This window comes from Myxocyprinus asiaticus, chromosome 6, assembly GCF_019703515.2.
Source record: "Myxocyprinus asiaticus isolate MX2 ecotype Aquarium Trade chromosome 6, UBuf_Myxa_2, whole genome shotgun sequence".
Lineage (NCBI taxonomy): Eukaryota > Metazoa > Chordata > Actinopteri > Cypriniformes > Catostomidae > Myxocyprinus > Myxocyprinus asiaticus.
In genome coordinates, this window is record NC_059349.1 from 45,090,223 (window position 1) to 45,105,350 (window position 15,128).

Consider the following 15,128-nt stretch of genomic DNA (forward strand, 5'->3'; position numbering starts at 1 on the left):
CCCCTCTCTGCCCAGGGAAGTTTAGCTAAGATCACTGGAGGGGAAAGAGTGACAAAAAGGAAGATAGGAGTGAAGGGCAAAACGGTATCACACAGGGTGAAGAGCACATTATTGTTAAACGGCAGAGATGAGAGTCAGAGCTGCATGAGGCAGGAAAGATTGAGCTTTGATTTATGAACTCCACTCTTGAATCTCACTTGAAGGTGAATCCAAATCTTCCACCTTTGGGATTTGATTTCTGCCCTTCAGAACTGCATACTTGTTCTTAAGAACTTCCAGGACAAGCTGTGTTATATCCCCTGCTGATCCGAGCCGGTTCTTTTACAGTTGATAGCCATGCAGGTGTCCTTTGCATGTACGGATCACGGGCTGAAGGCTCCACGCACCAGCGAACCAAACAAGCAGAACACGTCAAGTCCAAGCACAGCCAGCGCTGCACGGGCTCGGTTCCGAACAGTGGCGCTGATCGCCCGTAGTCTGGGTTCTTTCTCGCACAGACACCATATTTCTCTAAAAGAGTCCACCGGAAAACTCACTGGTATGAAGTACAGGTACGGAAATCTTGATGAAATCACCAGGACACTACTCAGAGGAAATTTTTATTGCACAATGGCTGCTCTTTCATAGCTTTATGGAGTTCTTAGTTATGTTTCTTAGATGTTTAACCTGAAATACCTTAGAAATAAAAATAGGAACAAATTAAAGTAATTGTTGACATACAATAAGAGTATATATATATATATATATATATATATATATATATATATATATATATATATATATTTTTATATATATCTTAAATGAAAGCTTTTATACTGGTACAAAATAGCAGAATAAAAGCTAAAAAAATGTTTAAAACAAAATGCAGATAGCTCAGATAATTTGTTCTTGGAAAAATTTGATGAGAAATGTTTGAGCTGAAACCTTGAAATCTGACTTTTGATAGCAAACATTGGTGTTTTGTGCATTTTATGATCTCTTCTGAAACTCTTGAGGAGACACATGAAATTACTGGGACTTTTTCCCAGGAGGAAATTCAGAGAAGCAGGATACTTAAGCAAAAATCTCCATTTGCTCTCCATTTTTCTTCTAGGAGAAACAATTCAGATCTTAAAGAGATTTGTGATTTTTCTCTCCTATGAATAAGTATCCACAAACATCTAATGACTTGTGATATTGTTTTATTGTCTCTATTCATGACAACTACATATTATTCAACACTGGCGGCTCAAACTTTAGTCTTAGTTTGATAACGATCTCAGATCTGTACTATTGCTTTTATTCCCCCTTAGACATGGAAAAGGCTTCTTTAAAATAAAATTATAGTTAGTTATAGTTATGTAACCCATTCTAGTAAACTCTGACTTACATTAAGGAAACTGATGAAAGTGCTAAAAAGTTACTAGTTGCTTGATGGAGTGATTGATAAAGTGGAAAGATTTTTTTCATGACACATTGAAAATAAATAGCGATTACAGAAATCTTTGGTGTGAATTAGTGAATTAGAGAAAAGACTGTAAGAAACAACTGAAAACATGTCTGTGTGTGTGGCACGTGTGGAGGTGTGAACTAATGGTTTTTGTGCTGGAAATAATTAATTGCATCTGAGACACAAGTATACCACAAGCATGCAACAGATATCACATATCTGCTAGTTTCCATAACGACAGAGAACTGGCAGTTTGCCTGTGCATTACTCTAATTGGACACATTAGCTGTCGGACAGAGGTCATAATTGGGCAGTAGGGTAAACCTGAACACAGAACTGCTGACGTCCAGCTTTACCCACTCATGTTTGACATTTATTCCGCTATGGTACCCTTTCAATGTATTAATCCTATTATTAAAAGAAAACGTCATGGTTACTTGTGTAACCTCCGTTCCCTGATGGAGGGAACGAGACTTTGTGTCAATGTAGTGACACTAGGGGTCACTCTTCGGAGCCCGAGACACCTCTGGTCTTTGATAAAAGGCCAATGAAAATTGGCGAGTGGTATTTGCATGCCATTCCCCCGGACATACGGGTATAAAAGGAGCTGGTATGCAACCACTCATTCAGGTTTTATGCTGAGGAGCCGATATAAGGTCCGGCCATTTCAGCGGGTAGTTCAGCATTGTGGCAGGAGGGACACAATGTCTCGTTCCCTCCATCAGGGAACGGAGGTTACACAAGTAACCATGACGTTCCCTATCTGTCACTCACTCGACGTTGTGTCGATGTAGTGACACTAGGGGTCCCTATACGAAATGCCACAATTGGCTGAACTGTGTGTACGTGAACTGGCGGTGTGTGGTGGGCAGACTATTGTGTGCCTCATAGCCAGCACACCAGGTCTACACGTAACCTCCCCCAACATAGTTATGAGTGTCGAACGGCCCTTTGGGGACAAGTCGACTACTCAAGAGATAGAGACTGGGCTTAACCCAGTCGTGGCCTCTTTTCCCCTTCTCTTTTTCCACTCCCTAAAAAAGAAGGGGGATTATCTGACTGGGCCGCCAGGTCTAGTCGGGGGGTGTCCCTCCCAAGGGGAAGACACCGCAGAGACCACACCTTGCCCAAAGAGGGGGGGATATTTAAGTGGAATAATACATCACATGGTCTTTCCAACTATGTGTAGAGTCTTCAAGGTAGATCCTACCCAACAGGGGAGGAGTTACTACAAACATGGAGACTGGGGCAGAGGGGGCTCTGCCCAAGGAAGACGCTGTTTGCCAATAGAGAAACAAATTAGCGGAAGATATATATCGCATGGGGTTAGCCTTACAGGGAACTGCCACATGCGGAGCACCTACCCCAGAACAGGACTCTTAGTTAGCACGTGTACTGGGCCGGCAGCGAGTCTCTCCGAAAACTCGACTGCCACAGGGCTCGGAGGAAGTCAACCAGGGAACAAAGTTTGTGAACACTACTGGGAATTAATGGAACACGTCTTCAGCACAAAGGGAGGTGGAAGGCGCTATGTTCAAGTGATACATCCGGCCGGCTATCCTGGGCTTATCCGCTTGTATTGCGTGCCACTACCTGGGATGAAACCAGTTCCATCCGGAGGTGGTAGAACCTTGCAAAGGTGTTGGGTGTTGCCCAGCCTGCTGCTCTGCAAATGTCTGTTAGAGAGGCACCCCTGGCCAGGGCCCAGGAAGCCGCTACACCCCTGGTAGAATGGGCTGGTAGCCCTACCGGGGGCGGCATGTCCTGGGCGACATATGCCATAGTTATGGCATCAATGAGCCAGTGGGCAATCCTCTGCTTGGCGCTTCCTTTCCGCTGTGCACCAAAGCAGACAAAGAGCTGCTCAGAGATCCTAAAGCTCTGCGTGCCATCCAAATAGATGCGTAAAGCGCGCACTGGACACAGCAACGACAGGGCTGGTTCTGCCTCCTCCTGGGGCAGTGCTTGCAGGTTCACCACCTGGTCCCTAAAAGGGGTGTTGGGAACCTTGGGCAAATAGCCCGGTCGGGGCCTCAGGATCACATGAGAGTAACCCGGACCGAAACACAGGCATGTTTCGCTGACAGAGAACGCTTTCAGGTCTCCTACCCTCTTGATGGAAGTGAGCGCAGTCAGGAGGGCAGTCTTCAAGGAGAGTGCCTTAAGCTCGGCTGACTGCAAAGGCTCAAAGGGGGCTCTCTGTAGACCCTGAAGAACTACAGAGAGGTCCCATGAGGGATTGAGGCACGGTCTGGAGGGATTCAGCCTCCTGGCGCCTCTTAGGAACCTGATGATCAGGTCGGGGTTCCCTAAGGACTTACCGTCGACTGCGTCGTGGTGTGCTGCTATGGTGGCAATGTACACCTTCAAGGTTCAAGGGGACAGCCTCCCTTCCAACCTCTCCTGCAGGAAGGAAAGCACTGATCCGACTGCGCATCTCTGGGGGACTTCCCATCGGGAAGAACACCACTTCGCGAACAGACGCCATTTAAAGGCATACAGGTGCCTTGTAGAGGGGGCCCTAGCCTGAGTGATCGTGTCTACCACCGCAGATGAATTCACCAGGGGAGGGCTGTCGCGAGGAGCGTGAGGTCCGAGAACCACGTCTGGGTGGGCCAGTAGGGTGCTACCAGGACAACCTGCTCCTCGTCCTCCCTGACCTTGTACAGGGTCTGTGCAAGTAGGCTCACTGGAGGAAACACATATTTGTGCAGGCCAGGGGGCCATCTGTGTGCCAGCGTATCTATGCCGAGGGGAGCCTCGGTGAAAGCATACCAGAGCAGGCAGTGGGAGGATTCTTGGGAAGCGAACAGGTCCACCTGTGCCCGTCCGAATCGACTTCATATCAGCTGGACCACCTCAGGGTGGAGTCTCCACTCTCCCCTGAGGGTAACCTGCCATGACAGCGCGTCTGCTGTAGTGTTGAGGTTGCCCGGGATGTGAGTGGCTCACAGCGACTTGAAGTGCTGCTGATTCCAGAGGAGGAGATGGCGGGCGAATTGTGACATACAACGAGAGCACAGACCGCCTTGGCGGTTGACATATGCTACTGCTGCCGTGTTGTCTGTCCGAACTAACACGTGCTTGCCCTGGATCAACGGCCGAAACCTCTGCAGGGCGAGCAGAATTGCCAGCAACTCGAGGCAGTTGATGTGCCAATGCAGTCGTGGGCCCTTCCACAGGCCGGCGGCTGCTTGCCCGTTGCAAACAGCGCCCCAGCCCATTTTGGAGGCATCTGTTGTGACCACGACGCGCCTGGAGACCAGTTCTAGACGAACACCTGCCCGTAGAAACAAGAGGTCGGTCCAAGGGCTGAAAAGACGGTGACAGAACGGCGTGATGACCACGTGATATGTCCCGTGGCGCCATGCCCATCTCGGGACTCGAGTCTGAAGCCAGTGCTGAAGTGGTCTCATATGCATCAACCCGAGCGGGGTTGCCATATGCCCCAGGAGCCTTTGAAAAAGTTTCAAACAGGAACCGCTGTTTTCTGTTTGAACGCCTTCAAACAGGCCAGCACCGACTGGGCACGCTCGTTTGTAAGGCGCGCGTCAAAGAGTCCAGCTCCAAACTGAGAAAAGAGATGCTCTGAACCGGGAGGAGCTTGCTCTTTTCCCAGTTGACCCGAAGCACTAGTCGGCTGAGGTGTGAGAGCACCAAGTCCCTGTGTGCGCACAACATGTCTCGAGAGTGAGCTAGGATTAGCCAGTCGTCGAGATAGTTGAGAATGCGAATGCCCACCTCCCTTAACGGGGCAAGGGCAGCCTCTGCGACCTTCGTGAAGACGCGAGAAGACGGACAGGCCAAAAGGGAGGACTTTGTACTGATACGCCTGACCCTCGAATGCAAACCGCAGGAAGGGTCTGTGTCGAGGAAGGATCGAGAAGTGGAAGTACGCGTCCTTCAGGTCTACCGCCACGAACAAATCTTGATGCCGGATGCTCGCCAGAATGCGTTTTTGCATCAGCATCTTGAACGGGAGTCTGTGTAAGGCCCGGTTCAGTACTCGCGGGTCCAAGATTGGCTGCAACCCACTGGCATTTTTCTGTATGATGAAGTAGGGGCTTTAAAACCCGTTCTTCATTTCGGCTGGAGGGACAGGTTCTATCGCACCCTTCCGTAGTAGGGTAGCGATCTCCGCGTGCAAGGTAGCAGTGTTTTCGTTCTTGACCAAGGTGAAGTGAATACCGCGGGTGCCTGGCGAACTGAATCGCGTAGCCGAGTCAGACGGTCCGGATCAGCCATCACGACAGATTGGAAAGCGCAAGCCATGCATCCAAGTTCCGTGCAAGGGGGACCAAGGGGACAGTGTCGTCGGACGTACCAGCAGGTGGGGCCTCGCGGCGGGGCGGAGCTCGAGGTGCCACACCATGTCATGGCCGTGCTGAGTCTAGGGACATCGAAGCACTTACCTGGCTCCTTGTGACAACCCCCGGAACAGCCTGGGACGGGGGAGGAAGAGGCCTTTCCTCATAACCCGTGTAGACTGCCACATCGGGGGTGGCTGTGTGCCACAGCTGGGCGCTCAGGAGCAGAAGGACCACTGCTGGAGCACCAATCCTGCAAGGAAAAACCCGTGGACGGTAGTCGTGATGACGACCGTGCACACCGGGTATGTGACCCAGGGAGGAAGGAAACCACTCTTTTTCTGAACTGTCGGGTACCACAGCCACTTGGGCATGTGGCGAAATCAAACAAAAAGGCAAAAAAAGGTTTTCCACCTGGCCTTCCACCGGGGGATGGAGTGGTCTTCTTACCAGCTCCAGCTGAGTGGGTTCCTTCGTCCTTGGGTCGCCCGTCTCAGGGGCACTTTGATGACCTCCGTGGGTTCTTAGGTGCCGACTGTGAGACGGGTGGCATCTGCTTCCTGCGGTGGGCTCCACGCCGGTGCAGTCACCGCAGGGGGATGCCCTTGGCGACGAGCAGAGAGGGTTCCGGGATCTTGAGCCACGCCGGGGCAGGATGTGCTGGATAGCCTCCGTCTGCTGCTTCACCGCTGAGAACTGCTGAGCAAAGTCCTCGACGGTGTTGCCGAATAGGCCAGCCTGGAAAATGGGGCAGCAAAAAACTGTGTCTTGTCGGCCTCACCCATCTCGACCAGATTGAGCCAAATGTGGCGCTCCTGGACCACTAATGTGGCCATCGTCTGCCCGAGAGACCGCGCCCTGACCTTCGTCACTCGGAGAGCGAGGTCGGTCGCCGAGCGCAGTTCCTGCATCAAATCTGGGGCGGAACTACCCTCGTGCAGTTCTTTCAACGCCTTGGCTTGGTGGACCTGCAGGAGAGCCATGGCGTGCAGGGCAGAGCTTGTCCAGCAGCGCTGTAGGCTGTAGCCGTCAGGGATGACGTGAGCCTACAGGGCTTGGACAGGAGCTTAGGGCGTCCGCGCCAGGTGGCGGCGCTCTGCGGGCATAGGTGCACCGCAAGCGCCTTATCCACTGGGGGAATTGCCATATAGCCCCTGGCTGCTTTGAGCGGTGCAGCAAGCCTAGGAACCAGTCATCAAGCTGCAAGCGTTCAGGGGAGAGCGGAAGGTTCCACTCTAACCTGACGCTCGCAGCCGCCCGGGAAAGCATGTCATTTCGGCATCAGCCTGTGACTGGGCAATCGCCCCCGAGGCTTCTGCGTCTGACTGGACAAGCCCGCTCTTCGATGCTGCGCTCGAGAGCTCATCATCTTCGCGGGCTCCGAACAAGAAGCCAGACTCGCCATGAGATGAGCCAGCAAACTTATCCGGAAGCCCGACTGGGGCAGATGAGAGTGCTGAGGAATGGGAGGTCCGCGGGGGGATACCCGGTGGAGGCGATCCCATTGGGGTCCCCAAATCGCCCCCAGTGCTAGCCGCGCCGGCCTCATACCCGTAGGTAGAAGGACCAAGGCAGGGAGCCGCTGGGGTGGCTTTCTTTCTTACGAAAGCAAGCCGCGACCGCAACGTTGCCATGGTCATGTTCTTGCTATGAGAACATGAACCATCCACAAACGCTGCCTCTGTGTGGGTCACGCCCAGACACAAAAGACAGTGATCATGGCCATCCGAAGTTGAGAGATAATGACAGCAACCAGGAACAACACACAATCAGAAAGGCATCTTTAAAAAGACGTTCCGTGTGTGCCGCTCTTTTAGAGATATATACTCTTTTAGAGGAAAAGCTCTTTCAGAAAATATACCCTCTTTGTTTTCTGCCGAAGTGCAGTGCATCAGTGCAGAGGAGGGAGTAGCCGCTGAAATGCGCCGTCAGATCCAGCAGAGGTGAATGAACAGTAGAATTCAGCACAGTGAGCATGACCGTTCGGCTCCGAAGAGAAAATCTGAATGAGTGGTTGAATACCAGCTGAATACCAGCTCCTTTTATACCCGTATGTCCGGGGGAGTGGCACGCAAATAGCACTCGCCAATTTTCATTGGCCTTTTATCAAAGACCAGAGGTGTCTCGGGCTCCCAAGAGTGACCCCTAGTGTCACTACATCGACACAACATCGAGTGAGTGACAGATTTATTATGTAGTTTGATGTACTATGAAAACATGCTGCAACTTTGAGAAGTCAAAACTTCCTCCCCAGTCCAAAAAGACCATTTATTTACACTAAGCTGCAAAAAATCTAGTTTCTGACTCCAGCTAGATAAATAAATTAACACATTTAGATGTCAGTTATGCCAGTTTAAAAATAGTAGTCAGTGAAATAATGAGGAAGTTGCATAGATACTTTTATTCCTGAACAGTTATTCCTGAACAGCAGAACTAAGTATAAGCAGCTGAGACCCGAGCATGACTGCTGTGTGCATTTTCCATGTCCCTTTTTGATTTGTAACTAGTAGCACCTAATAAACAAGAAAAAAAAAAAAAGAGAGAGAGAGAGAGAAAATAGTTTTCCTAAAAATTGTTGTCCATATATGTGGGCAGCGGGACTAAGTTGTGAAATGTTAAATAATACCAAGCTATAGAAAGTCAGATTTTTTTCCATGAAATTGTTTATTATTGTAAAGAGGAAACGAGAAGCAGCTTTTCCTGGTTCAGGTAAGCGTTTATTTTCCTTACTGCAGTCAACACAGTCTTTCAAGGCTTTTGCGCTGTTCAATAATGCAGTCTAAAATCCACAAGCTATTTCACAAATAAACTCTCAACATTGCCACAACAGACTCTTGGCTTCACAATCAGTGCCCAGGCTCTCTCTCTCGTCTACTTGCGGTTTGGCTCTATTTATGCCACTCTCCCCGTGCTCACTGAAATTAGAGACAGGTGTTAGACATAATTTAGCTCAGGTGTAAGCGCCCTTACCGCTTTCTCTCTCCGGAGAGATGCTTGACCACGCCCCCGCTGCCACAATTATGTTTCCAGGTGTGCTGGTTATTCATGTTTTTGAAATGTTATGGACAATACAACAGAAATTAGCATAATTAATTCCTGCAATCACTGCCAACCATGTTAAAATATAATTATACATTATAAATTCACAGTAAATATAGGAATGCATTAACTAATGTTAATGAATAGAACCATATTGTGTTAATGTTCAAAGTTATTCAAAATAGCTAACATATTTTTTCAACTTTTGAGGGAATAATGCCGCAAAATCCACGTATGTGGATATCATACTTATCAGCGCGCTATAATTAATAGCACGCATATAAATTAATGCATTTTTTTAAGCGGCTTATCAAACAAAACTAGAAATGTTATACTCTTTACACTCAAACAGGTTTCAATGAAAAAACTTAGAGGTTTCATACCAGAGGCAGTTTTGTTGGCTCTACACCTGTAGAAGCGCTTCACAGAAATCAACATCATGTAGTTGTGCCACGTGACTTTGTGCCCCAGAATTTTAACCCTTAAATGACAGTCTAGAGTGTTGTGAACAGAATTCAGTCCATTTAAATTAATTTAAAATTCTAAGTTGCATATAGAGAAGTGTATATGCAACTTATCAAATTAAGTGCAATAGAGAAAATGGTTTAAAATTTTATTTGAATTTTTGAAACTTTTACTAACATTATAAGTGGACCTCAGGGAAGTAAAATAAAATGATTAAAAAAAAAAAATGATGATGATATTATGACCCCTTTAAAATAACGAAATATGGTCAAATTAAAATTAGGGCAAAAGCTGAGGTGACAAAATATTGAATTAATTACCTCAATTTATTATGGTCAAAATCAAGTCACAAGTCATTCAAAACAGTCCTTACCAATAGGCACATTGCAGACAAACAAACTGCTTGCAGGGCACAACTTGCTCTTGCCGAGAATTCTTAAAGGTTGTTTTCACAGGGCAAAGTTAACCCTCTGTTTATCTGGATATGTCGAATATCCCGGAGAACAAATATTTGTCTCTGCGGTTTAATCATCTGTCACTCACATTGATTTAATCTTTATAAATGATAATTGCTCTGACAGCGAAAAACCTCAGACTGATGTTATGTGCCAAATTCTACATTTCGCTGCAGTTACTTGGTGAAATTAACACTAGAGGTGCTACAACAACTGTGCATTTTATGTACTTTCACACAAATCATGACTACAATGGCTGATTATGACTTTATAAACACTTATTTTTTGTTTTATTACTCACACCTTGCTATGTTATGATATCGAAACACCTTTACTATAACGCTTTATTTGAAAAACGATATATTTTAACACTTGTATTACAGACCCACCTTCATTTACACACGTACTGCACTGTGATTAGCTTCCATGGTAGCTCACCTCATAGAGTATTGGACTTTGGACTCAAAAGGCCACGGCTCGAGACCAGTCAAGCACGAAAGCTGACATGTCTTATACTCGTCTTATCTGGCACCGAGTATGGCTGCTGCGCTGTGAGCTCTGACCCAATATTGCAGTTTTTTGTTTGTTTTGTCTACAATTCTTGTGTTTTTCGTCTTGGATGTCGCCTGCCTTATTGTCTATGATAGACAAACACTTTTGGACATTGTTTCTTTAATAGCACAATGAAAACCGGACTTTACATACCTCAATGCGACCCGCTGTTTTCAAACACGACAGCGGAGCCCTTTGTCTGGGCTGGGCTGAAAAGGGGATGGAGAGCCGGCGTTCTCGTCAGACTAAGACGTCACGTAAATCGACCCCCACAACCCAGCATTCTACTGGCAAATGTTCAGTCTCTGGACAACAAGCTCTGCGAGTTGAGAGCACGGATCTCTTTCCAACGAGAGACGAGGGACTGCTGCATTATCTGCCTTAAATAAACTTGGATGTCTGTGGAGATTCCAGACTCAGCCATCGAACCCGTGGGGTTCTCAGTGCACCAAGCGGACAGAGTGAAAGACCTCTCAGGTAAAAGCAGAGGTGGTGGTATATGTTTTATGATCAACAAATCCTGGTATGATCAGAGGAACATACATTCTATCAAGTCTTTCTGCTCTCCTGATCTGGAATTTCTCATGCTTCTGTGTCGACCATTCTGGCTACCAAGGGAATTCACATCGGTCATTTTCATAGCTGTGTACATCCCCCCCAAAAGCCGACACAGACCAGGCACTCAAGGAACTGTATGGGAGTATAAGTGAGCAGGAAACCGCGCACCCTGAGGCCACGTTCATTGTAACTGGGGACTTTAACAAAGCCAACTTCAACACACGAGGGGACCGGGTTTTGGACCATTGCTACTCTCCCTTCCGGGATGGCTAAAAATCCTTCCTCCACCCACCATTTGGCAAATCGGACCACACATCCGTTCTCCTTCTGCCCGCTTACAGGCAGAAACTGAAACAGGAAGCACCCGCCCTCAGAACGATCCAGTGCTGGTCAGACCAATCGGATTCTATGCTACAGGACTGTTTTGATCACGTGGACTGGGAGATGTTCCGGTCCGCCTCTGATGACGACATCAATGTTTACGTTGATAGGGATGTGTTGAGCCAATGGAAAACATGGTAACGTGGTAAACGTAGCTTTTGCGGACGCCTGAACGTAATTGTTTGCTAGATTAAATGTCGGGAACATATGTGAAACAACGTCAGGAAACTTGCTTGCGTGTGCATACGAACAACGTTATTAGAGTTGGTTTGTCATGAAATTGGAAGGCACCTGAAATGAGTGCCCAGATGAATACCATAGTTTGATGTTTGTTAACTTAAGTGTACGGTTTGAAGCTTTGTCTATTTTTTTCCAATGTAATTTGTGTCATTTCATAACTCTGTATTATTGGCACGGGGTGACTTGTCTCATTTTACGAGGACGTATGAAATTGTAAGAATTTGTGCCTGAGAGTTGGATTTAATAGATACCATAAGAGCACAGTTTACAGTAGTGTGGTGAATAAAACAATCTGTTTGTATTGATGACTTGTAATAAATTCTACAGAAAAGCTGAAATATTGGAGTATGAAGCAAGGTGCCAAGCTGAGTCATTTGGTGTTGATTTAAACCGGTTACTTTAAACTTGGGTGGAGCGTAAAATTATGACAGATTATTGAATGCTTTTAAAATCATGCAGCAATTAAGTTATATGGTCAAGCTTGTAAATAAAAGTTTGTAATCCAATGATTTGGGCAAAAGTAGAGAAGACTGTCTGTAAAATAAAATGATAGATTGATTTTACCTGCGTGAGACCTTTGTCCCGGTGGGAGGAAGGAAAGTCATATGTTATAGAGCAGAGCCGAGTGGAAGTTTGTAGCAGTGCTTGCTTCATGTTATCAGGGCTGCATGGTGAAGCGAGCTCGAATGCTGATTATGAATGAGTTGGGACGCGGCGCGTGATCCGCCTCTTGCAGAGCCGAATTCGGCCCGTGTCTGTTCGGACAGAGGCTGTGCATAACTGCAGTGTGCTGTGGAATGGTCAGAGCGAGTGCTGTGTGGCAGCGAGCTCACGCTAAAATGTCTGCGTTGGTTTGAAAAGATGTCGTAATTAGATTATCGGTCGATTGGAAGGAGTTCACTATTGCATGATTGCCCCTGTGTTCTGAATGGGATAAATCGTGCTCTGAAAGGCACTTTAAAGGGAGAACGATCATGATATTCATGTTAGAAGTTGACAAACAGAATCGCTGAATGGATCATGCCCTAAACGAGCTGTACGGCGAGGTAATGAGGCTGACAGGAATCACCTGTGCAGGAGCACCAGATTGAAATGCTGGGGAATGTTGGAATGGTGATTGAATTAAATAGTTAATCTTTTGTATCCCTCCCATTCAAATGAAGCTGTAATAGGGCTTAGGTGGTATGAAGCCAGATGTTAGTAAAATACGATTCGGATGCTTTATTCTGCCTTCCTCGCAGTCACTCTCGATCAGGAGATGAATTCACCAGTGGGAAGAAATACACGGACACAGAATGTCACAAGCAGTTCTTCGATTTATTAGAAGGGGTTTATATGGTTCTTGTCACACAAGGCTGGTTACATCCTTTACCTCAAACTTTCTCAGTCCTCCTTATATGGGGTTGTTTCCTCTTGCTTACAGAAGTACATTCTTATCAAGTACATTTTGTGCTCAAGACAGTGCCGAAAACATACAAAGCAGATAAGCAAGCATCAGCATAAAAAGGTCACATTGTTCCATCTGAGGGCTGATTCTCACACTGGAGCAGCGCCCATTCATGGAGGCAGGCTTACGTGATGGACAGCTCCAAGTGGAAAGTTTAGATAGGAACATATGAGCAGTCGTAGAGAGCTGTTTGACATGTGTACAGAGCCGAAGTAACCAGTTTGCAGAGGTAGCTTCACGCTATAAACTGTTTCAGCGAATGGAGCATAGAAAGAAAAAACAGAGTAAAATTATAATGCTTAACATGGTAGCGGTCAATACTGCAAAAAACAAACGAGCTGCTGTGGCATCTTCTGTTGAATAATGAGATTGTTTGGATGGAAGGGCTGTTCTGATGATGGCGAATGCTTTGCAGTGAAGTTGCATCCGATGATCCGAGTCATTTGCATGGGTCTGTTCATGGGCAATGGCCAGGGCCGAATCCCGAAAGACTCGACGCCATGTAGAGGTAAGCGGCTGTTTATGTATGCTTACTCTAGCGTTGTGATTGGTCGAATTAAATCACCTTGCTCCTCCCGAACCTTGTTTATAAAACTCCATATCGACAACCGTAAAATTGCGCTGGCATCGGTACTAACTACTGAAATTTTGGTATCGTCACAACACTAGGTCAGACTATTGTTCTTACATTGTGTTTAAAACCATGTATTATTTAGCATTTCCTAATAAAGTTGCCAAACAGTGGAAAGTTAAAACCCCCTTCTGCCAATGAGTCAGGCTGGTCGGGATGCTCAAACAGAGCAATGTTTTGATAGCGCCACAGAAACACAGTGTTTACATTTTTCAGGGGAATTGGACCTTCAAATGGCTTACTTATCTTTGCATATTAAGCTGGGATAGGAGAAGTTGTTTTAATGTCGAAAAAATTACACACACCGTTAACCATAACCCTATCCCATAATATCTGAGCACAGAGCAAAAATGCTACTCTCTGTGCTCTAAATTTCTCTCTATCTCTCTTTCTGTCTTCCCCTCTTTCTGTTTGTATTTGTGGACTGGGAGCTCAGCTTTGGCAGTATAATCACAGTAACAATCTCTCTCTGACTTTAGAAATGACAAGAAGGCTTAAAATACAGTTTAAAACCTTTGATGTCCACAGATTTGTGAAATGCCATGTCTTAGTGTGTCCTGGGTATTAAGAAAAGTGTGTGTGAGTTTTGGGGAGTAGTGGGAATAGTCAACATAATGTTCACATCCCATTTTTCTTGACTTATTTCAGAGTGAAACAGGTTATTCAACGAGGGAAAAATGTAGTGCGGGACTTATTTTAATTTTATACATCAAGAATGAATTGGATTTTAAAAAGTGGTCTCTATAGAAGTTACTGTTTACAAACAAATGCTTGGAAATGGCACTACCGCATTCTTTTGGCAGCCTAGCAAGTACTGATTTCAATAGGTGCTTTGGTCAAATTGAGCTGAAAAACCCCCATAAGTGCTGTTTTTGTTGTTACACATTTCCATTTGGGCTTTTTTAGATTTTCATAAGGATCAGTGAATCAGGACGAACTCAGAATTTCACATTAGGATATGATATTATGATATTTCAAGGATCACCTTCATTGCTATTACGTCTGCTCTAAGACCCAATTGCCCAGCAGCTAGTGTTGGTAGATTTGAACTTTTCACAAAGGAATCTCACAAATCTCACAACTGTTATTATTTTTTAAAGTGCAACTGCAGTGACAGAAATGAGGCCAAATATGATCTAACAATGATCTTACGTAAGATGTAACGGGGTGAACCCATATAAAGAGCTGGACGAACCGGACACCATCTCCACCACCACCACAGTGCATGCTGTTTGTGAAATGAGATGCTAATAAAAATAATATAATACTTATTTATTATAAATATGTATTAAATATTTATTTTATTTTATTTTGAATGCAGTAACTGTTATAACGTTTGAATATTAAATAATGCAAATATTATTTTTCTTTTATGTGGACCAATAATTAAAGCAGTAAAGATGCATATTTAATTTGTGATTATGGTTTGAATTTTTAGATGTCACATTTCTCAGTGTCACATTACAAGTGTGTTAAATGTGTGAGGATGTGTATTCATCATCCTAAGACCCAAGTGTGACTGCTGTGTGCATTTTTTATTTCCCTTTTTGATTTGTAACTAGTAGCACCCAATAAACATGCAAAAAAAAAAAAAAAAAGATTTCTTGAGCAAATAGTTCTCCTA

General features: G+C 45.7%; 1 protein-coding gene across 2 annotated transcripts in view; it reads left to right on the top strand.

Annotated features, from left to right (window-relative positions):
- Positions 1 to 208: 208 nt before the first annotated feature.
- LOC127442254 (voltage-gated potassium channel subunit beta-1-like) overlaps positions 209 to 15,128 on the top strand; it is a 92,265-nt gene continuing 77,345 nt past the window's right edge. The window contains exon 1 of one of the 2 annotated variants that reach the window (XM_051700129.1): positions 209 to 551. In XM_051700129.1, coding sequence (XP_051556089.1) covers positions 337 to 551 — 215 coding nt within the window. In that variant the 5' untranslated portion in view covers positions 209 to 336. Of the gene's footprint in view, positions 552 to 13,068; positions 13,382 to 15,128 lie in introns of those variants that run through there. The other variant, XM_051700130.1, reaches the window with a different exon arrangement.